Here is a 17906-nt window from a genome sequence, read left to right on the forward strand (position 1 = left end):
GTGATCTGGGATATATAGGCCCAAAGCCTGTGCTAGTAGTAACAGGCTATTACTACTAGCACAGGCTTCGGGCCTATATAGTAATATCCCAGACCACGTGATGTCTGACACATTACCATATAGGCCCAAAGCCTCCTAGAAGTAACATCGGATCCCGGAGAGGTGAGTAACCATGTTTATTATGTTCCCTCACCTCCCTGGGGCTCCGATTATTATACTCCCCGAGTATAATAATAGCGGTAGTGGGATCGTGGCCTGGCCCCGGGTTGTGCTGGTTCAGATAAAAAAACAGTTAAAAAAAAAAAATCACCCATGCTGCTGCCCCTCTCTGGTCGGCCGCCCGAGGAGGGCGCTTCACCTTGCCTCATTACAGGTGCACCGCTGCTCTTCATTACTGCAACTACCATCATGGGCTCTTCCGACCATCACTACCTGGTTCACTGAGGCTGAGGACTACCACATCCGGATGTGCCCAGGGGTAACTACCACCAACAAAAGTACTCTGCAGGGTTAGGGCAGCGCACTGAATGTTTTGCCGAGCTGCACCGCTGGATTGTAAATAAGCATTGATCCTAGAATCCATCATGCGGTGGAGTTACCCTTTAAATCCAGGGCACAAATGAACAATTAAGCAATTACCTTCACTTAATGCATTTAATATGATAACTTTGTAAATGTAATGCAGACATAGTAAATCACCGGTGGACTGTAATTCACAGCAGGTCTCACTGTTATTAGATTACTATTAAAACTGGCGCACATGACTCAGGTGTTTTAAAATAAACGATTCTACCGCCAGACGCGTTCCACTTAATCACCGCTCTGAATCTGTGGAAGGAGAGAGTTTACAATGTAATTATTTAATGTGTAATCCGTTCTGCTGATGATCTGGTTTCCAATTCTAGCTCAGTGTGGAAGAAGAGCCTTTCCCTGGATACTGATATGTAGTCGGCAAGTAGGAAAAGTGATTACATAATTATGGCCGTCTCGAGAGGATTCTGCCTTCTTTTTTCAGCTATATTATTAGATTGCAGCTAATTATCCTCCAAGACAATAATGTCCAATAATTTAACCCATGATGACTCATGCTGTTCAATGGTATTATGTTCCAGTTAATAAGTTCCTAAAGAAGGGAAATTTTGGGGAGCAAAATTAGAGCTAGAAATATCAGAGCACTATGCTAAAAGGACCTTTTAATGGACCTTGTTATATACTATTCATATTAGTCTAAAATCCCAGACCAACATATAATACCATATCTTACTATGTAGATATGAAAATTTAGTTGAAGGCTAAGGCCCTATGTAGTGTCCCGTACCAAAAGAGTGCTGCGGGAAAAACCTGCAGTGCTTTTCACGGAAAGTCTACAGATGTTTCCTCTGCAAAAGTTCTGCTTCCATTATACCTATAGGCAAATTGCCCATGTTTCTGTAGGTATAGTTAACATGCTGCAATTTTCAGAACAGCAGCGGTTTTGGAAATTGCAGCATATCAGCAGTGTGTATTTTCCCGCACTGTGGGGATGGATTTAGCTAGATTTACTCTGTGGAGCCCTGGCCAAAGAAGTTTTCCAGGACTATTAGGAACCTCATGTCATAAATGAAAAATCTGGAGGGGTCCAACACCCAGAAACCCCCTATGGATCAGCTGGTTGAAGCAGTTGAGTGCTGATTCCATTTGACAGGCCATGTGACATCACATTTATCGTTCACATGGCCTTATCGCAGCACAACCCCATATTATTAAATGGGATGAGTTTCAATATCAAGTACAGCCTCTATACAATGTACAGTGCTGAGTTTGGTAAGGGCTGAAGAAGCAGCAGCACTCAGTGGAAGGATGCAGCCTCTACATACAGCTGATCACCTGGGAACCCTGATGATGACCTAAGGATAGGTCATCAATTATTTAGCCTGGAAAACCCCTTGAAACTGAATAAATATGTTCAATGTTTAAAGAGGATACATAACTGAATAACAGGAACATAGACAGAGTAGATCTCAATGTAACTGTTAGAGGACAGTTCATGCTCAAGTAGTAGAGAGCAGGGACATGTCATGTGGCTAGAGAGCCAAGCCAGAGGGGGATCTAGTCAGAGTCCCCAGAGGTGGAGAAGAGGACCAAATTCTTACCATTGAGGATACAGCCAGCTCTAGAGTTAGAAGAGAAGAAGGTGGCTATCTTATAGTTTGTGAGTCCAGTCAACAACCGGAGCCACAGTAAAACCAGTGGAACCTGTGTTGGTTCCACCATTGCCTTCCATGTGACGGCCCCCTTACACAGGCCAAGCGGCTAATGAAGGAGGACCTGATATAGACAGTCTGAGAATTGCTCCTGTTTTATTTCACATTAAAGACTTTAGTAAGCTTCTAATAAGTAACAACCTGGTTGACGTACTTGTGCCCTACCCTGCACACGTTACAAGAGCAAAGCCAGCCAAACTCAGACCAGAATGGCTGAATATCTGTGTATATAGCACTCCAGAGTGGTTATGCTTCATAGAATTTATTGAAGTGACACTTGCTTAACACTGCTTGCCTATGTTCATAATTTATAATGCAACGTTTCGGGTTTTTACCCTTCATCAGCAATATGTTTAGTATGACAACAAAAGCTGACGTGTGTAGACAAGAGATGGGAGGTCCATATTATGGAGTTTTTTCCCGGTTGATGGTTTGCAATGCAAGCTAAGTGCATGGTGTGGGCTCTACATTGCTTGCACTGCAATTTCTTGGATATATATGATGGGATGGAACTTGTATCCAGCCACAGAACACTGAACCCAGGAGTACTGCATTATTCTGGATACGTATTTGTGTGTACAAGGGTATTCCAGCTCAGCATACCAAGTTCTTTGTTCTCATTGGAGATACTGTAAGTCACCTGTAGAGGTGCTGTGCGGCCACTTACTCCCCTCTGCCTATTGAGAAAGCATGCATGCTCGGTCAGAATGACTGTACAGTACAAGCATCTAGCTGACAGCTATTGAAGGTGGTTGGGCACTTTGACATACTGGGCTACAGCAGTAAACTGAATACTTGCACCAAAGGAAATTAATAATTTGGCCATTGACATTACATTTATGTCAGACAAACCTGCCAATTTTGTGGGACTGACCATCTAATGCGTATATGGGACTTCCAACTCTCTCCTAATACATAATGTTGCACAAAAGAAGGCTCAGGCAAGTAAATTTCAACTCCCGACAGGACAGCCCATCACCAGAGGTAGGTGGCAACAGCTTATTCTACTCTCATTATTAAAAACACATGCAGACTCATCCGAGTGGAGCTGGTGTATGTATGGAGAGTTATCTAGGAATAGCTTGCATCTGTCAGTAATTTACAAGATGTCCTAGTAATGGGGAATCAGATTTGGGAAGTGTTGCGTATACAATGCAAGGATTCATATCTCCTGTGTGCCGGTGAAGACATAGCACATGCACTTTAATTTTAGGCATCATAGATCATTTCAGGCATCATATAAATCTAGTGGAGGCCCTGTCCATGCCAAACGGGGAAGGGGGAATTGCAATTTTTATATGAAAACTTGTAACTATTTCATGCCTTCTACACTAGAGAACTGGAGCACATGACTTGTTAAAGGAATTTTCCCATCTCACTGTTTCAGCAGTTTGCCTGCTGTTTCTTCTTCTCACTTCCCGTATTTGCCCCCCCCCCCCTCTGCTGAATGGACACTGTGAAGTATCACATATGCAGATCAGATATGCTTGTAGAGAACTGACTCAGTGTTTACATAGAGAGATAGCAGACTTGGCTTTATCAGCAAACTGCAATTAGCTGAACTGATCGTCCTTCCAGCAGAACTATAGATAACAGTGAGAGCAGTGAGTGAAATCACTGGCCCTACAGGTCAATGGTTATGGTAACACTGTGTAAACAATGGGAGGAATAAGCAGGCAAACAAAGCAGCATTTCTATAGCAATATATTTAGGAAAAGTCTCAATTTACATAAGCTACTAGTATAGATATGATCCTTGAGGTGGGACAACCCCTTTAATTCTGTGTCAATAGCATCAATTTAACAGCCCTTTAACGTCTGTTCTGAGTTGCATGCATCACTTGAGCCCTCTTGGCTAGTGTCGGAATGGGGTGCCTAGGGCCCATCAGTAGGATTCTAGTAGAATCCTAGTGGCCCACTATATACTACATGCAATAATTATACAGCCTCCATTTTTTTCAGTATTAACCTTCTGCCAAGACCTTGCCTTAGATTAGGGCCCCTTTAGCTTTGTGAACAAGATGATTGGTGACGGGACCCTGGTCAACCTGTTCTTTGCCTAGCTGTCATCTCAGCCACCGAGCACATCAATATATAATAATGCTCTTTTGCAGGTGTTGGGGGTCCAGGGGTGCACCAGCCCCCCTAGGCCAGGGGCCCACCAGCCCCCCTAGGCCCCCTAGGCCACTGGGAGATTCACCTGCTCCTCTGTGGGCCAGTTCGAGCCTGCACTTAGCACATCGTAGTACCCATGGCTTACATGAATGCTTCTTTTGGCTGCAAGAACTGGTGTCACTCAAGATGAGAGGGCATAAAATTATCATTCTGAAATCCCATTATTTGCTATCGGCAACTCCTCCGTTTTCCCCTTTCACCAAATTTAATAACCCTCCTCCCCAATGTAAACAAGCACATTGGTATTTATAGTGGTAGACAGACCTGTTTTGGTCATGTAATGCTCTCAGTTTAATAACTTTAGTTTCACGGTGCGGGCGGAGGACCCCTTTAACCTGTTCTTGTTACATAAACAGAACTCTATCTACTGTAAATAATCAGACCTTACAAGTGAAGGTCCTTTACAAAGACGCCTCCTACAAAATGTTCTCTCTGATTTCTTGTGCTAAAGGTGGTTTATTTTTAGCAGGCGGTTGTGCTAAATGTTACCATAGTGACTATTGGTCAATATAAACTTAGCCCTGAGTTCGCCAGCATAGGTATACATAGCTCCTCAGCTTAGATCAGGACAGTCTGCCGGCACAGCAATGCCTAAGTGCACGATTAACAACTACAATGTATAGCAAATTCTATAAAAGAACATGAAACACACAAAAAAACACAAAGACAACGTCACCCTGTGCAACAACCAGATTCAAGGTCTCAGAGGAAGTTTAGCCATAAGGATTATTAATGTTTTATAATAAAACTGAAAAAAATGCAAAATATAATAAACACAAATACAATGTTCTGCTGAAAATCATGTGATACTGCTAGTAGCATAGATTTATACACTCCACTATGTTACATATCACATCCTGGTCTTGGGAGAATGCATTGGCTTATAAATAGTTATGGCTGATAAGAAGAAAATATTTCCAATTCTGTAAATCAAGACATGGCACATATCAGTCCATATATAGCAGACTAAATATGTGTCCATGGACTGAAACTTCACAGCAGATTCCTCCAGGGCCAGACTTAAGAGGTATCTAGATAGTGAATAGGCTCATAGCCACATAGTGTACTATTGTGAGCCTTTAAGGCAGTGGTTCTCAACCTTTCTAACGCCGTGACCCGCAATACAGTTCCTCATGTTGCGGTGACCCCATTCAGATTGGATATACCTCCCTTTTGAAGATTAGAAAGAGGGAAAAAATATGCGGCGCCCACTTTTATGTTTTCTCTGCCCATTCTCATTCATTTTTCATGTGCTCCCACACAGTATAATCCTCCTACAGTCACCCGTGCATTATATGTACCCTCGCCATCTCCCCCTAGTTTCATATAACCCCTTCATCTGCCCCCAGTTTCATGTCCCCCATCTCTGCCCCCAGTTTCATGTCCCCATCTCTTCCCCAGTTTCATGTCCCTCCATCTCTGCCTCCAGTGTCATGCCGTGCCCCCCCTTCATCTGCCCACAGTTTCATGTTCCCCCATGTCTTCCCCTAGTTTCATGTCCCCATCTGTTCCCCAGTTTCATGTTCCCCCATCTCTGCTCAGAGCTTCATGTCCCTCCATCTCTGCCCCCAGTGTCATGCCGTCTCCCCCCCCCCTTCACTATGTTCCACCTTAATGTTTAAAACAAAAAACCTCTTATACTCACCTTCCAACGCCGCTCTCTCTCTCCGCAGTCTCGCTCACTAGTTGTAGGCGCGATGTGACGTCATCACATCGCCGCTACACATACAGAAGCCGCAGCAGAGCGTTAAAGCAGGAGCTGGCTGTGACAACTCCTGCTTTAATCGCCTGTGTGTTCAACTCATCGGCGTACTCCGGGCGCCGATCAGTTGAAACCGGGACATACCTTCCACCGACCGGGACGGTTGGGAGGTATGCGTTAGGTGACCCCTGTATTTTGGTCATTCGACCCCCGCTGGGGTTGCGACCCACAGGTTGAGAACCGCTGCTTTAAGGGGTACCTGAGTTATCATTAAAAATGTGTGCAGGGTTTTGCTGGACAGTCTGTTCTATGACTTTATAAGCCTTCATACATGGTGTCCTATCAGTTTCTCTGCTGCTAATAATCACATTATGGCTGCAGCACAGTTTACATTTCTCTGTCAGACAGAGGGTGTGTACAATAAGGAGCAATCTACCCACACCCCTATCTATCATCTCTACTGTCCTGCCATACTGCCAGGAGTAACTGTTCAATAGCAAACAAATAGCTGAGAAAAGTCGAAGTGACCATAAGATAGGAACACAAAACTGCAAATAAATGGCAAATACATGGAGGTAAGCTGGTAAAACACAGAAAAAAACCCCAATATGGGCACATGGTCAGTAAAGCTGCTTGCTGTCTGTGAATAATACTCAATCTGTAGCTAGGCAAGTAGCCAGAAGTAAATACAAACATATAGAAGGGTTTTTTTCTTACATTGTAAGCTGTGATAAAACAGAAGTTTTATTCCTTTGCAGAGAGCAACACTTTGCAGAGGTGTGTGTGTGGGCTGTGAAGAGAATCAACCCCTCCTTTCTACATTCACTGTGTTAAGAGATGACCTATACTCGGCTCCCATTCATATCATCATCTATATTGATACATGTCCATAATATAGAATCGCAGGGTGCCATTGTTCGGGGTCCGTACATAAGTCTTGAAGTAAGGTTTCCTTAAAGTAGTAAAGGTGGTAAATGACATTTACCTAATGCTGACTAAATTTATATGTTTAAAAAAAAATTAAAAAGAAAAATAATCAAGATTTGAATAGGCTTTACACAATTACACTTATAGTATACCTAGGCATGTCTCCTTTCTACAGCAAATCCCCTCCTGTGTCTGCCTTGACTTTGTACTTTATATTTAATATAAAATCTCCCTTAAGATTATACCTTAGAAGTTTAGAATAAAAATAGTCATTTGCAAAAGTCAAGATCAAAGCATTGTGTATAAAACAGCTCGGCCTTTGATGGCTAAATTACATTCCTAGGCAGGTAGGGGATTGAATATCTATGAAAGGCCACCACCACTATGTTGGAGCGCCTTAGATTTTCTATAAACACTTGTCTATGTTTTTCTTCTATCTTCGTAAAATAAGTCGTTTTCTGGGATTCTATGTAATATTATGTATGCAGAGAGAATAAATAAGAGGGTTTTTTATACAAAATCTTTCATCATTTTTCAAGCACAGCATGGTGCCCGACTCTCCCGGTAGCTTCACCGAATCCCAAAATATCTCATCTACTTTGTAACCATTATGGTAAGAACAAATAGGCCAAGGTTCTACGTTGCAGAAATGCAGCTTTTTTGTTGCAGATTCTGCTGTGGTTTTTTGAGCCAAAGCCAAGAATGGCTACAACAGGAATGGGAAATATATAGGAAGTTCTTATACTTCTTCCTTCTGCTAAATCCACTCCTGGCTTTGGCTGAAAAAAATGCAACATAAAGAGCTGAGTTTCCGTAACGTGGGGCTTCGGCCATAGTCAAGATTCTTAATGGTCCATTCACATGGAGGAAAAGGGTGAGGAATTTGGTGTGGAATTTCAGTGCTCAAAAAAAAGCCTCCCATTGACTTCAATGGGTTCCTTTTTCTGAAATTCCTCACCATTTTCCTCCATGTGAATGGACCCTTGCAGTTTTTGAAGCCAAGACCAGGTATGGATCATAAAGGATGGGTACCTATATATGACAGATGGTGATACTTCTCTTTTTTTTTTTTCAATTCATTACTGGTTTTGGCTTTAAAAACTGCATCAAAAACCTGGATGTGTGTCCTTACCCTTATTCGACTGTCAGCTTCGGACATATACTAATATTTACCGTTTCCATATGCCACATATAGATAAATAGACATGACAAAAACAGTATAGTAAAGCAAGCTGCTAGTTATGGAAACAATGCCGCTTGTTGTACTATGGTAACTCCTGGTTACTTCCTTGGTAGTTATAGAAGCAGTGTAGAATGGTCATGTTCAGCTGTTTCCAAAACCCTTAGGGTAAGTTCAAATGGAGATTTTTGGTCAGGATTTTGAGGCCATATCCGCCTCAAAATCCTGACCAAAAAGATGGCTCCCATTGAAATCAATGGGAGCTGGTCATGGGCTTTTTCCGTGAGCCGGCTTCTACCTGCTCCTGGAAAAAGAAGTGAGATGCTCATTCTTCAGGCCGTTTCTCCTTGCAATTCGGCCTGAAGACACTCCCTCCTCCGGACTAGGCCCATTCATCCCTTTATAAATTCTGATCTATGGGGCTTCCAAATCCATTCCATTATGATAATACAGAGCAGAATAGGACCTGGTCTATATACATTTTATATTATTGGAGCAGAATGGGTCTGGAAGCCCCATAGATGTGAATGCATCACAGAATGCAGTTGGATATCGCCTAACTCCATTCTGTGATAAAGTCGGCCCCCAACTCAGATGCACATACAGTTCTAAAGCGTTTTTATAAAGTGTTTTTCCCATCTTGGTAAATCATTTCTGAAACGAGAATGATGGCTCTTAAGTCTTGACCACCAGAGCAGGAGAGGCGAGTAGTGCTGCTCTACACAGTGTAACTAAATGTGCTACGCTGTTTCTGTAGCTCCCAATCACTTCTATAGGAAATACAGAAACATTATAAAGCAGAACTGCTCACCTTTTTCCATAATGCCTTGGTTGTTATGACTTATAAGCATGGCAATTTGCTGTGATGAAAAGGACCCTTTAACATTGGTCTGCATTGCACACATCAGGTACATACATGCTGTGATTTCCAAAACTGCGCAGGTGTGTCCGCGCAGTGGTTTTTCCCACAAAGAGAATGGGATGACAATTACTGTAAAACGCCACAATTTATCCCACAGCATTTCTGCTGCGGGCAAATTGTGGCGTTTCTGACCCGTGAGGTCCCGGCCTAAAGCATTAGGAATAAAAAGTAGATTTCTTCGAATGTGAAGTTACTAAAAAAAAACAAAACCCAGACACTAACTTAGACAAACTTTTTGCTGCCATTTTGAATCAGAATTTGTTCATCCTATATTTAAGAGCAGGCCTAAGTATACATGTGTTATGTACTTTTTTTATATTGAAGAGTGAATTATTTTTTTACTTAAAGAGAACTTTTCACCACCTTCACCAACACTTCACATCCCTCTTATTATGCGCCGCTACAATGATTCTGGCGCAATTTTTATTTTTGTCTCTGGCCCCCTAACATTGCTGAGCAATTGGTGCTGGTATTTTTAGCACCTGATATTATAATAAGGCTCTAGGTGGGTGGTCCTAGTCTGAGACTGCCCACCTGACAGCAGAGAGGATAATTGTGCTGATAATAACTGCACTGATTGCTCAGGAATGGTGGGGGCTAGAGGAAAAATTCTTACTGTAACCAAATCAGTTGAGTAGCAGCTATTGAACGATGCAAAGGGCTAGAGATTGTGGAGGTGGTGAAAGTTCCTCTGTAAAAGTGGGCCACCTTTACTGAAATGTCACTAATTCAATAACATATACATTTACATTCCCATTAATATCATTACCTGAAATGACTTCCAATACAAGTGACTGAGGGAGCGATTGAGGTCATGGGGGACAGCGAGTATTAGAAGATCTAACTCCTTATCTCTGCTGCCCTGTAAGAATATGGGCAGTACATTATTGCTTTTAATAGTGGAAAGATAAATTATGTTGTAATAGGCTGACGACCATCACACCAGATCTTCTCCTTCCTCCATTAATAATATACAGGTGGTGTTCTGTGGAGAAGTGCCAAATGACCCTTGAGACTACAGAAACAAAGGGTTCCAGCAGCCCCATATCACCTAGACCATTAACTTAAGTGACCCCTAGGTACGTATGGAGAAGTCGGGAGAAAAAGTTGCCATCTAAAGACGGTATAGGTATAGCCATGGGTAGATCAGTCAGCTGGCCAAGGAACCTACATAAAAAGGATTGTATACACAGACATGCACAATATGATCAATGCTGACAGCCACTATACACAATGTACTGCCATACTGGGGAACTTCAATCTTCCACTGAAACAATAAAAATGTTGTAATTCTCAGTGGATTTCCAAAATGAAGAAAAACCTGAAAGCTATCTAACACTTTGCCAAACAGCGCATCACTCTGTATAACCACAAAGGAAACATCAGTGCGCTCCTGTCACTTATCCAAGTATTATTACACTCAGGATTCATTTAGAAATTAGCAGCTTTCCTAAATTATAGAGAAAGTTAAAATGGCAAACGGCTTGAAATATATTCTCATCTAATATACTGTATTGCATATAGAGCACCACAGTGTCAGATCAAAGGGACTACCATTCATTTTTATAGCATAAGTTCACATCCACTTTGAAATTGGTTTCTTCACGAATAAGACTGACCCAGCAGTGAGATTATACGCGATTACGAGAATGGGGACCCGCAAGTGCCCCCCAGGGCCCTACTGCTCTATTTACTTTTATAGGACTCCTGGAACTGCGACAGCATAGCCATCACTGCGCTATTCACATAGCGGCACATAAGGACACTTTTAGACCCCTCTTCTTGTGATCCCTTGAGGTCCCAGCAGTTTCACCTCCAGTGATCAGACGCTTATCCCATATCCACATTAGTCATAGCATTACTGGGAAGATCCCTTTAATTTCATCATAATCTTTGTTGTTATGATATCACATATAGGACATATGATCAGTAAGGTTATTTGTGACTCATCTCATCAGTTATAATCTCTAGTTTTTTTGGGTCCATCATAGTGTCAAAGCATGGAGTATCCACTGGTGTGACCTAGCAACCTATATCGCTTCCACACAACCTTTGCAAAACTGCCTTGAAAGAAACTTTAAGTTACAGGAGCAGCGCTCCTCAGCCCTGGGAAAAAAGCAGTGCTGTATAACCGCCAAAGGCACTATGTCACTGGATGTCATCATTGCACGCTGTATACAATATATCATTCTGTACTGAGTGCTTCATGAATGAATGAACACTCTATCTACAGGGCAACCTCCCCAAAAGACCACCTCTTTGAAGAAGACCACCCCCTTATTCATACAGATTTTGCATTTCACCATATATTATGCATACTGGCTGTCTGCTTTGTGAAGACTACCTTCCTTGCAGAATACATTTTAAAGCAAATTTGGGTGGTCGTAGTGATGTTTCACTATCTATCTATCTATCTATCTATCTATCTATCTATCTATCTATCTATCGTAAACATCAACATTGCAACAGCACTTCACTATCACCAAAAAAATACATGAAAATGAGGTTCTTGGTCCACATTTTGATCAAATTGTGTAAGCCCATCTGCCTATCTACCTATCTATCCATCCATCTACTTCTCTGCTCTTAACATATGTGCAAGATTGTTCTAGTTTGCAATTGCACGGCAAATATCTTTGTATTATATTGGCAGATAAGAGTAGACATAGAAAGAACTGTCTGCACAAGGTATATTATGAAGCCAAAGTAAATTTGTATATGCAAAACCTTAACACAAGAAGGTGTTTATATCGTACCTAGGAGTCCATGGGGTTCTGATTGACGTCTCTCTGCGCCCCGTCCCTGATCCTTTCGTTTCTTGCTACCTCTCAGACTGCCAAAACGCTTCATCAGGGGCAGTGAGTAATGCTACTTCAGCAGATCATATCCAATACAAAACCAAAAAGAAATACAATATAAAAAGTGCCAAAATCTACGCCGTATATAAATGAGGGAAAAAGGCAAAAATTGGAGAACGTGGAGAAATCCACTTGTGGATTGACTTCTTGGAGTTTAGGAAGTGGCGTGGAGAATCTGGCAGGCAGGCTGCATCGCAGGCTCGGCTATAGATCTGCAACTCACACACTGAATTCTTCTCCTTAAGTGGTGAAACAGGCTGCAGATACCATACAAGATCTTCCTGCTTGGGGAAGGTCAGTGTCGACTGATAAGACTCCTTTTATAAAATTCCACATCAGGAAAGCCAGGCAGGGGATTGTCATGTGCGGGTTGTGAATAATGTCTCTTTAAAAAGACTGTAAAAGGAATCCACCCTTGTCCAGACAATTCTTGGCACCAATTGGCCGGAGCACATTCTCATTATAATGTGACATCACGCTGCTATTTTGACTCGTGCTCTGGGCCCTTTGCTGAAGCAGGCAAGCATATGCTGGTTACGGGTTCATATCAAGTGCTCTCCAGTCACCAGCAGACCCACATGTCACTACAGCATGATCATTCAAAATAGAAAATGCTCTCCCTCCGAAAGTGAAAGGCCTGGGGATTAACTAAGAACCTAGATATTAATGCAACGGTTAACCCTCACAGCACTGGGTGTGCAATCTTTTTCAGTGCACGTTTTCTTCCTTTTTTTTGCAGGTACCTGAGTGCCTAAGGTGCGCACTCATTCATTCATTCATTCATTGGGAAAGGGTAATCGGTAACATTGTGCACTGGTAGCATTGTCATTCCAGGACATAATGCTATGGTATGTGACCTTGGGACTTGGCGTAACCCCTTCAGTCTTACAGCTGGTAGGTCAGGGATGGAAAAGGATATCCCAGGACACACACACACACACACACACACACAGCATACACAGTACACACAGTGCGGTGCAATAGCTGCGAAGGAGGAAAAATAAAGCCGCACAGTAAGAATGCTGTCAATAGTTTCATTTTGTCAATAAAAAAAAATAAATCTAAATCCCATCAATATTTGGTGTGACCTTTGCCCTTTTCCTTCCATGAATTCTGCTCAGTACACTTTTAGGCTAAGGCCCCATGTGGCGTTCCGCAGCAAAAAAGCACCGCGGGAAAAACCCCTGCGGGCTGGCGTTTCCTTAAGTATAATTGACATGCTGTGATTTTCAAAACCAAACCGCAAAAATCGTGTTTTTTTTTTTACACAGTGTATTTTATTGTATTTTCACACAATTTTCCTGTGTGGACCTTCAGCCCCTATTATACCTACATGGAAAACGCGTTTTCGCAGGTGTAATTGATATGCCACGATTTTCAAAAAATGCATGTGTTTTTAAAAATCGCAGCTAGTCTGCTGCAGATTTTTTTCTGCAATGTGTGGATGGGATTACCGTATATACTCGAGCATAAGCCAAATTTTTCAGCACAGTTTTTGTGCTGAAAAAGCTCCCCTCGGCTTATACGCGAGTCAAGCAAAACAAACAAAAAAAAAATTTCTTTTGGGAGGAAGGGGGGTGGTCTATGACCAGCCACAATAATAATATATAGAATCTCCCATAAAATAGTGAAAAAAAAGCTTTAAAAAAATATAATAAAAAAATAAAGTAAATAAAAGTTCTAAATCCCTCCTTTCTCTAGAATACATATAAAAGTATAAAATGACTGTGAAACACATACACATTAGGTATCCCTGTGTCTGACAGTGCCCGGTCTACTGAATATAGGGTATCTGCAGTGCTCCTGTTCTGTCGGGAAAGTGTTAATAGGAGCACTGCAGATACCCTATATTCAGCCAGGCTGAATTCCAAGTGGGGGGAAAAAAAACAGTCCTCAAGCACAGGGAAGGGGCAGACAGACAACCAAAACACCCCCTCCCCTTCCCCAGCACTCAGCAACTACTGCACCCCAAAAACTCCGACCATTTTAATTTTTGAAGTTTTCCAGTATCTGCTGCATTTCTCCCCCTCGGCTTATACTCGAGTCAATAAGTTTTCCCAGTTTTTTGTGGTAAAATTAGGGGCCTCGGCTTATATTCGGGACGGCTTATACTCAAGTATATACGTTAGTTAGAATCTCATCCATTTTGCAGCATTTTTTGCCACGGCATACACTGTGTTTTCGCAACATGAGGCCCCAGCCTAAAGTTCCTTTAAAGACATGCATCATTTTATTTGGTAGTATAAAATATAAATATAAATATAAAATATATTTACAGTTTATTGTGTTGTTGTACAATATAATGTAAAGTGTTGTACAATATAATGTATAGTGTGTATAATATAATGTATAGTGTGTATAATATAATGTATAGTGTGTATAATATAATGTATAGTGTAGTATAATATAATGTATATTGTGTATACTATAATCTATAGTTTTGTATAACATTATATATACTGTATTTACGTGAAAATCTGCTCCAGATAAACCCAGAAGCTTAAAGCTCCGCTTCTACATATAGATAGGATGGATGGATGGATGGATATATAATCCCATTTATTGATAACATCTGTTATGCCACTTCTGTTGACCTCTTAGGCTTTTAGCAGAGCTTACATTAGCGAATATGAGCACATCCTCGTATATGGAGACACATTCCCAATGTTAGCCCCCTTGCGGACACTCACCCATTCATTTCTATGGGCCTGTACACATGACTGTAAATTACATGATCACATGTGCGGGCCGACAGTCCAGGCCATAAAATATGGAACGGGTCCTATTCCTGTCCGATTTTGCGGCCTTGCTTCCGTGACCCCTATTCATAAAATTAAAGGGGCAACCGGCTTTAGAGCCATATGGCTCCTGATGTGCAGAAGTGTTGCACAACTTGTCATCTGATTTCACCCAAACAACTTTCTTTTTCTCTCCATAGAAGTCTCTTGTGGTTGCAAATTCCATTGACTTCTATGGTGTAATGATCACATAATGCAGCTCTTAAAAGCGGACCACAGGCGCAGGGCACCGGGCCCAAATGCAATTTGGCAAATCGAACTACATCCCTTCATTCCTAAATATATAATGTAGCTTCAGTCTGTAAACCTAATGGATTATACAAGTCATACTGAACAAACTTCACTTTTCTGATGCCCTTTACAGAAGTACATGGGAATTTCCCTATTTACTCACAGAATTTCCATTTTTACATAAATTTCTTTTGCCTTTGTGAAATTTGCCAACTACCATCTTCCTATTTTTCCTATGTGTGTATGTATACATACTATACATACTGTGGTAATAATATGATATAAGTGGCAGTCTACAGTACATGACAATCAAATATGACAGGCGGTGAATAATGCATGATGTAAGTGAATGATACATGTGAGACAAAATGCTGAAGGACAGATTGTTTCAGCAATGGAAAACATTCAAGCAATGCGTCTATTGTAAATCATCCCAGACATCAGACCACCCGGCTACATTCATAAGTTATAACTCCCGTGGGTAAGACATGAGATGTGCTATAAAAACTAGCTTGTAATATATGATATGAGCCCTATAATCCGAGCCCTGGGAGCAGTGCGTCACTACATGGACTCTTCGGTCAGTCGGAGCTGTATGATAGCGGTGTAATTGGACATGATCAATCAGTGAGTGCACTATATATAGAATGGGATTAATATCCCCTCCAGTGCCCCACTGAACCAGTTGGCTTGGTCACATGCTGGCAGAATTTTAATCACCTAATTAAATAATTACAAATTGGTAATGTGACAGGTGGGCGCCGCCATCCCATAATAATATCTAGCCACCAGGGAAAAGAGAAGACGTCTAACAGGACGTCCCTAAGAATGTCATATTCCATTGTCATGTTATTTATGATTAATAAGGGTTTAGGACATAGAATTTTTGTTTTTAGAGGATATATTTTGCGTCCTATCTCTCAATACTTGGATATATTTGAAGACAGGAGACATGTGTACCCAATGCCAGGCTGGTGCTGCCAAGGGGAACATGGATGCATGAAAAGAGCATAGTCCTGCCTCTATACACATCACCAGTTACGGAAAACGTTGCCTAAGTTTGGGCACTTGTATAGACAAGGAAATAGTTGAACTAGAGCAAGTGCAGAGGAGTATGATCATGGCACTTAAAGGGATTGTTCCGCAATGTATAATGAGCAGGACCTTTTGTGTGCTCCACATTTAACCTGAACACAGCCACGGTGAATGTGGGCAGGATTGGTGGTGGTTAGTGCACCCATTCACTTCAGTAGGAGCACTTGAGTTAGCCGAAGTACAGCTCTTGGCTATCTCAAACCCTTCCATTGAAATGAATGGGAATGCTGACCACCACCAGTCCCGCAACCTTCAGCCTGACTATGGTGATGTTGAATGTGGAATGCGCAAAAAGGTCTTAAAGAAAAGTTTCTGTTTCTTGACTCATTTACTTATTTGCATCCTTTTGCCACTGATTAAATCTGTACAATAGCAGTCTATGGAGAGAGAGGAAGAAGAGAGACAGTTCTCTTTCCCAATACATCTGAGTTATCAGGAATTACTATCCTCCTTCTTCCACCTTCCCTCTCCATAGAATGTATTGCAAACCTACACTGCTTTTGTATGGAGTCAGAACCAAACTCACTCAGATATGAAGTAAAGATAGAAGCAATAGTTTAAGACACAGACACGTTTCTTTTAGGTACATTGCAAAGTTTGTTACCTATACCCGCCCTACTGAATTATGACAAAAAAAATATTAAAGTTTATTTACACCTTAAATTTGGGGTTGTTCAGTTTGGAAAAGAAATGGATTAGGGGGGCAAACTATTTGCAAGGTATAGATAGTCAAAAACTAGCAATATATATATATATATATATATATATATATATGACTGACTTTACTTCTGACAGGCCCAGTGACATACTGAGAGAATGATAGATTGAATCCCCCATTCTCATCATAAGCGTTGCAACTACTGAGCACGTCGCATCAACGTATAGCTGTAATGACAGGAAGACAACAATACTTTAACCAACGCCAAGGATTAAAAATTGATGGTCTGTTGAGTTAGAAGCAGAGCACGTCTGGGAACCGAGTTACTTTGTGGTCTCAGACTAGAAGGAACTTTAATGATTTTACACTTAACTCGCTAGCACATACCTGGAGGAGAAAATAAGTGTTCTCAGTCTCTAACCAGCCCAATGACCTTTTACTAATGGCTCGCTGTTCTCTGCAGCTAATGCTGTTCTGCTGCAATTGTTTAAAGAAACATTAACAGAAGCGATTAAAATCAATGACTCAAAAACAGTATCTGTTCACACCAGCCAGACAAACGGCCCTCACTCTTCCCCGCAATAAAGCTGGATCGTGCATAGTTATCCAGAACCTATGGAGGGATACAGTTCATTTAGAAAACCATTCTATAGATACTACCGTATATGCTTAAGAAGAGGACCAGCTTTGAAAAACATCTTGCGTCAGTTTCACCATCCGATAAAGTAACACAATTTCTTTTCTACAGCTGGTCATCTTGTCCCACTTATTTCAGGGGATTTTGGAACCTGGAATTATTTAAATGGGTTCTCTATAAATGCCTACTAGTTGGGGGTTCCACCTCTGAGACCCAACAGACCCTTGATCCCTGACAGTGGCAACATCCAGTCTAAACTTCATTGTAAGGTTACCAGTATGTGTGCCCTCCATTCTAGTCTGTAAGGGTTATGGAAAGAATCAAGCAAGCTTTTCTGACTATTTCTATAGGCTTTCATGGAAAGTGATATGTACAGCGCAGGCACAACCAGCTCTCTGTTTGATTTACAGTGCCACCCCTGGTACCTGCCCCTCAATATGGAAACAGAGAGGCAAAACGGGACGCTGAGGTTGCTATTGAA

The 17906-nt window shown here is 41.5% G+C and overlaps 1 protein-coding gene across 4 annotated transcripts in view; it reads right to left on the minus strand.

Moving 5' to 3' along the window:
• Positions 1–17906, minus strand: part of PRKAG2 (protein kinase AMP-activated non-catalytic subunit gamma 2) — a 186854-nt gene that overhangs the window by 78382 nt on the left and 90566 nt on the right. The window contains exon 1 of one of the 4 annotated variants that reach the window (XM_075271537.1): positions 11905–12383. The exons of 2 other annotated variants lie outside the window; for them this stretch is intronic. In XM_075271537.1, coding sequence (XP_075127638.1) covers positions 11905–11998 — 94 coding nt within the window. In that variant the 5' untranslated portion in view covers positions 11999–12383. Of the gene's footprint in view, positions 1–11904; positions 12384–17906 lie in introns of those variants that run through there. One more of the 4 variants, XM_075271536.1, reaches the window with a different exon arrangement.

This window comes from Leptodactylus fuscus, chromosome 4, assembly GCF_031893055.1.
Source record: "Leptodactylus fuscus isolate aLepFus1 chromosome 4, aLepFus1.hap2, whole genome shotgun sequence".
NCBI lineage: Eukaryota > Metazoa > Chordata > Amphibia > Anura > Leptodactylidae > Leptodactylus > Leptodactylus fuscus.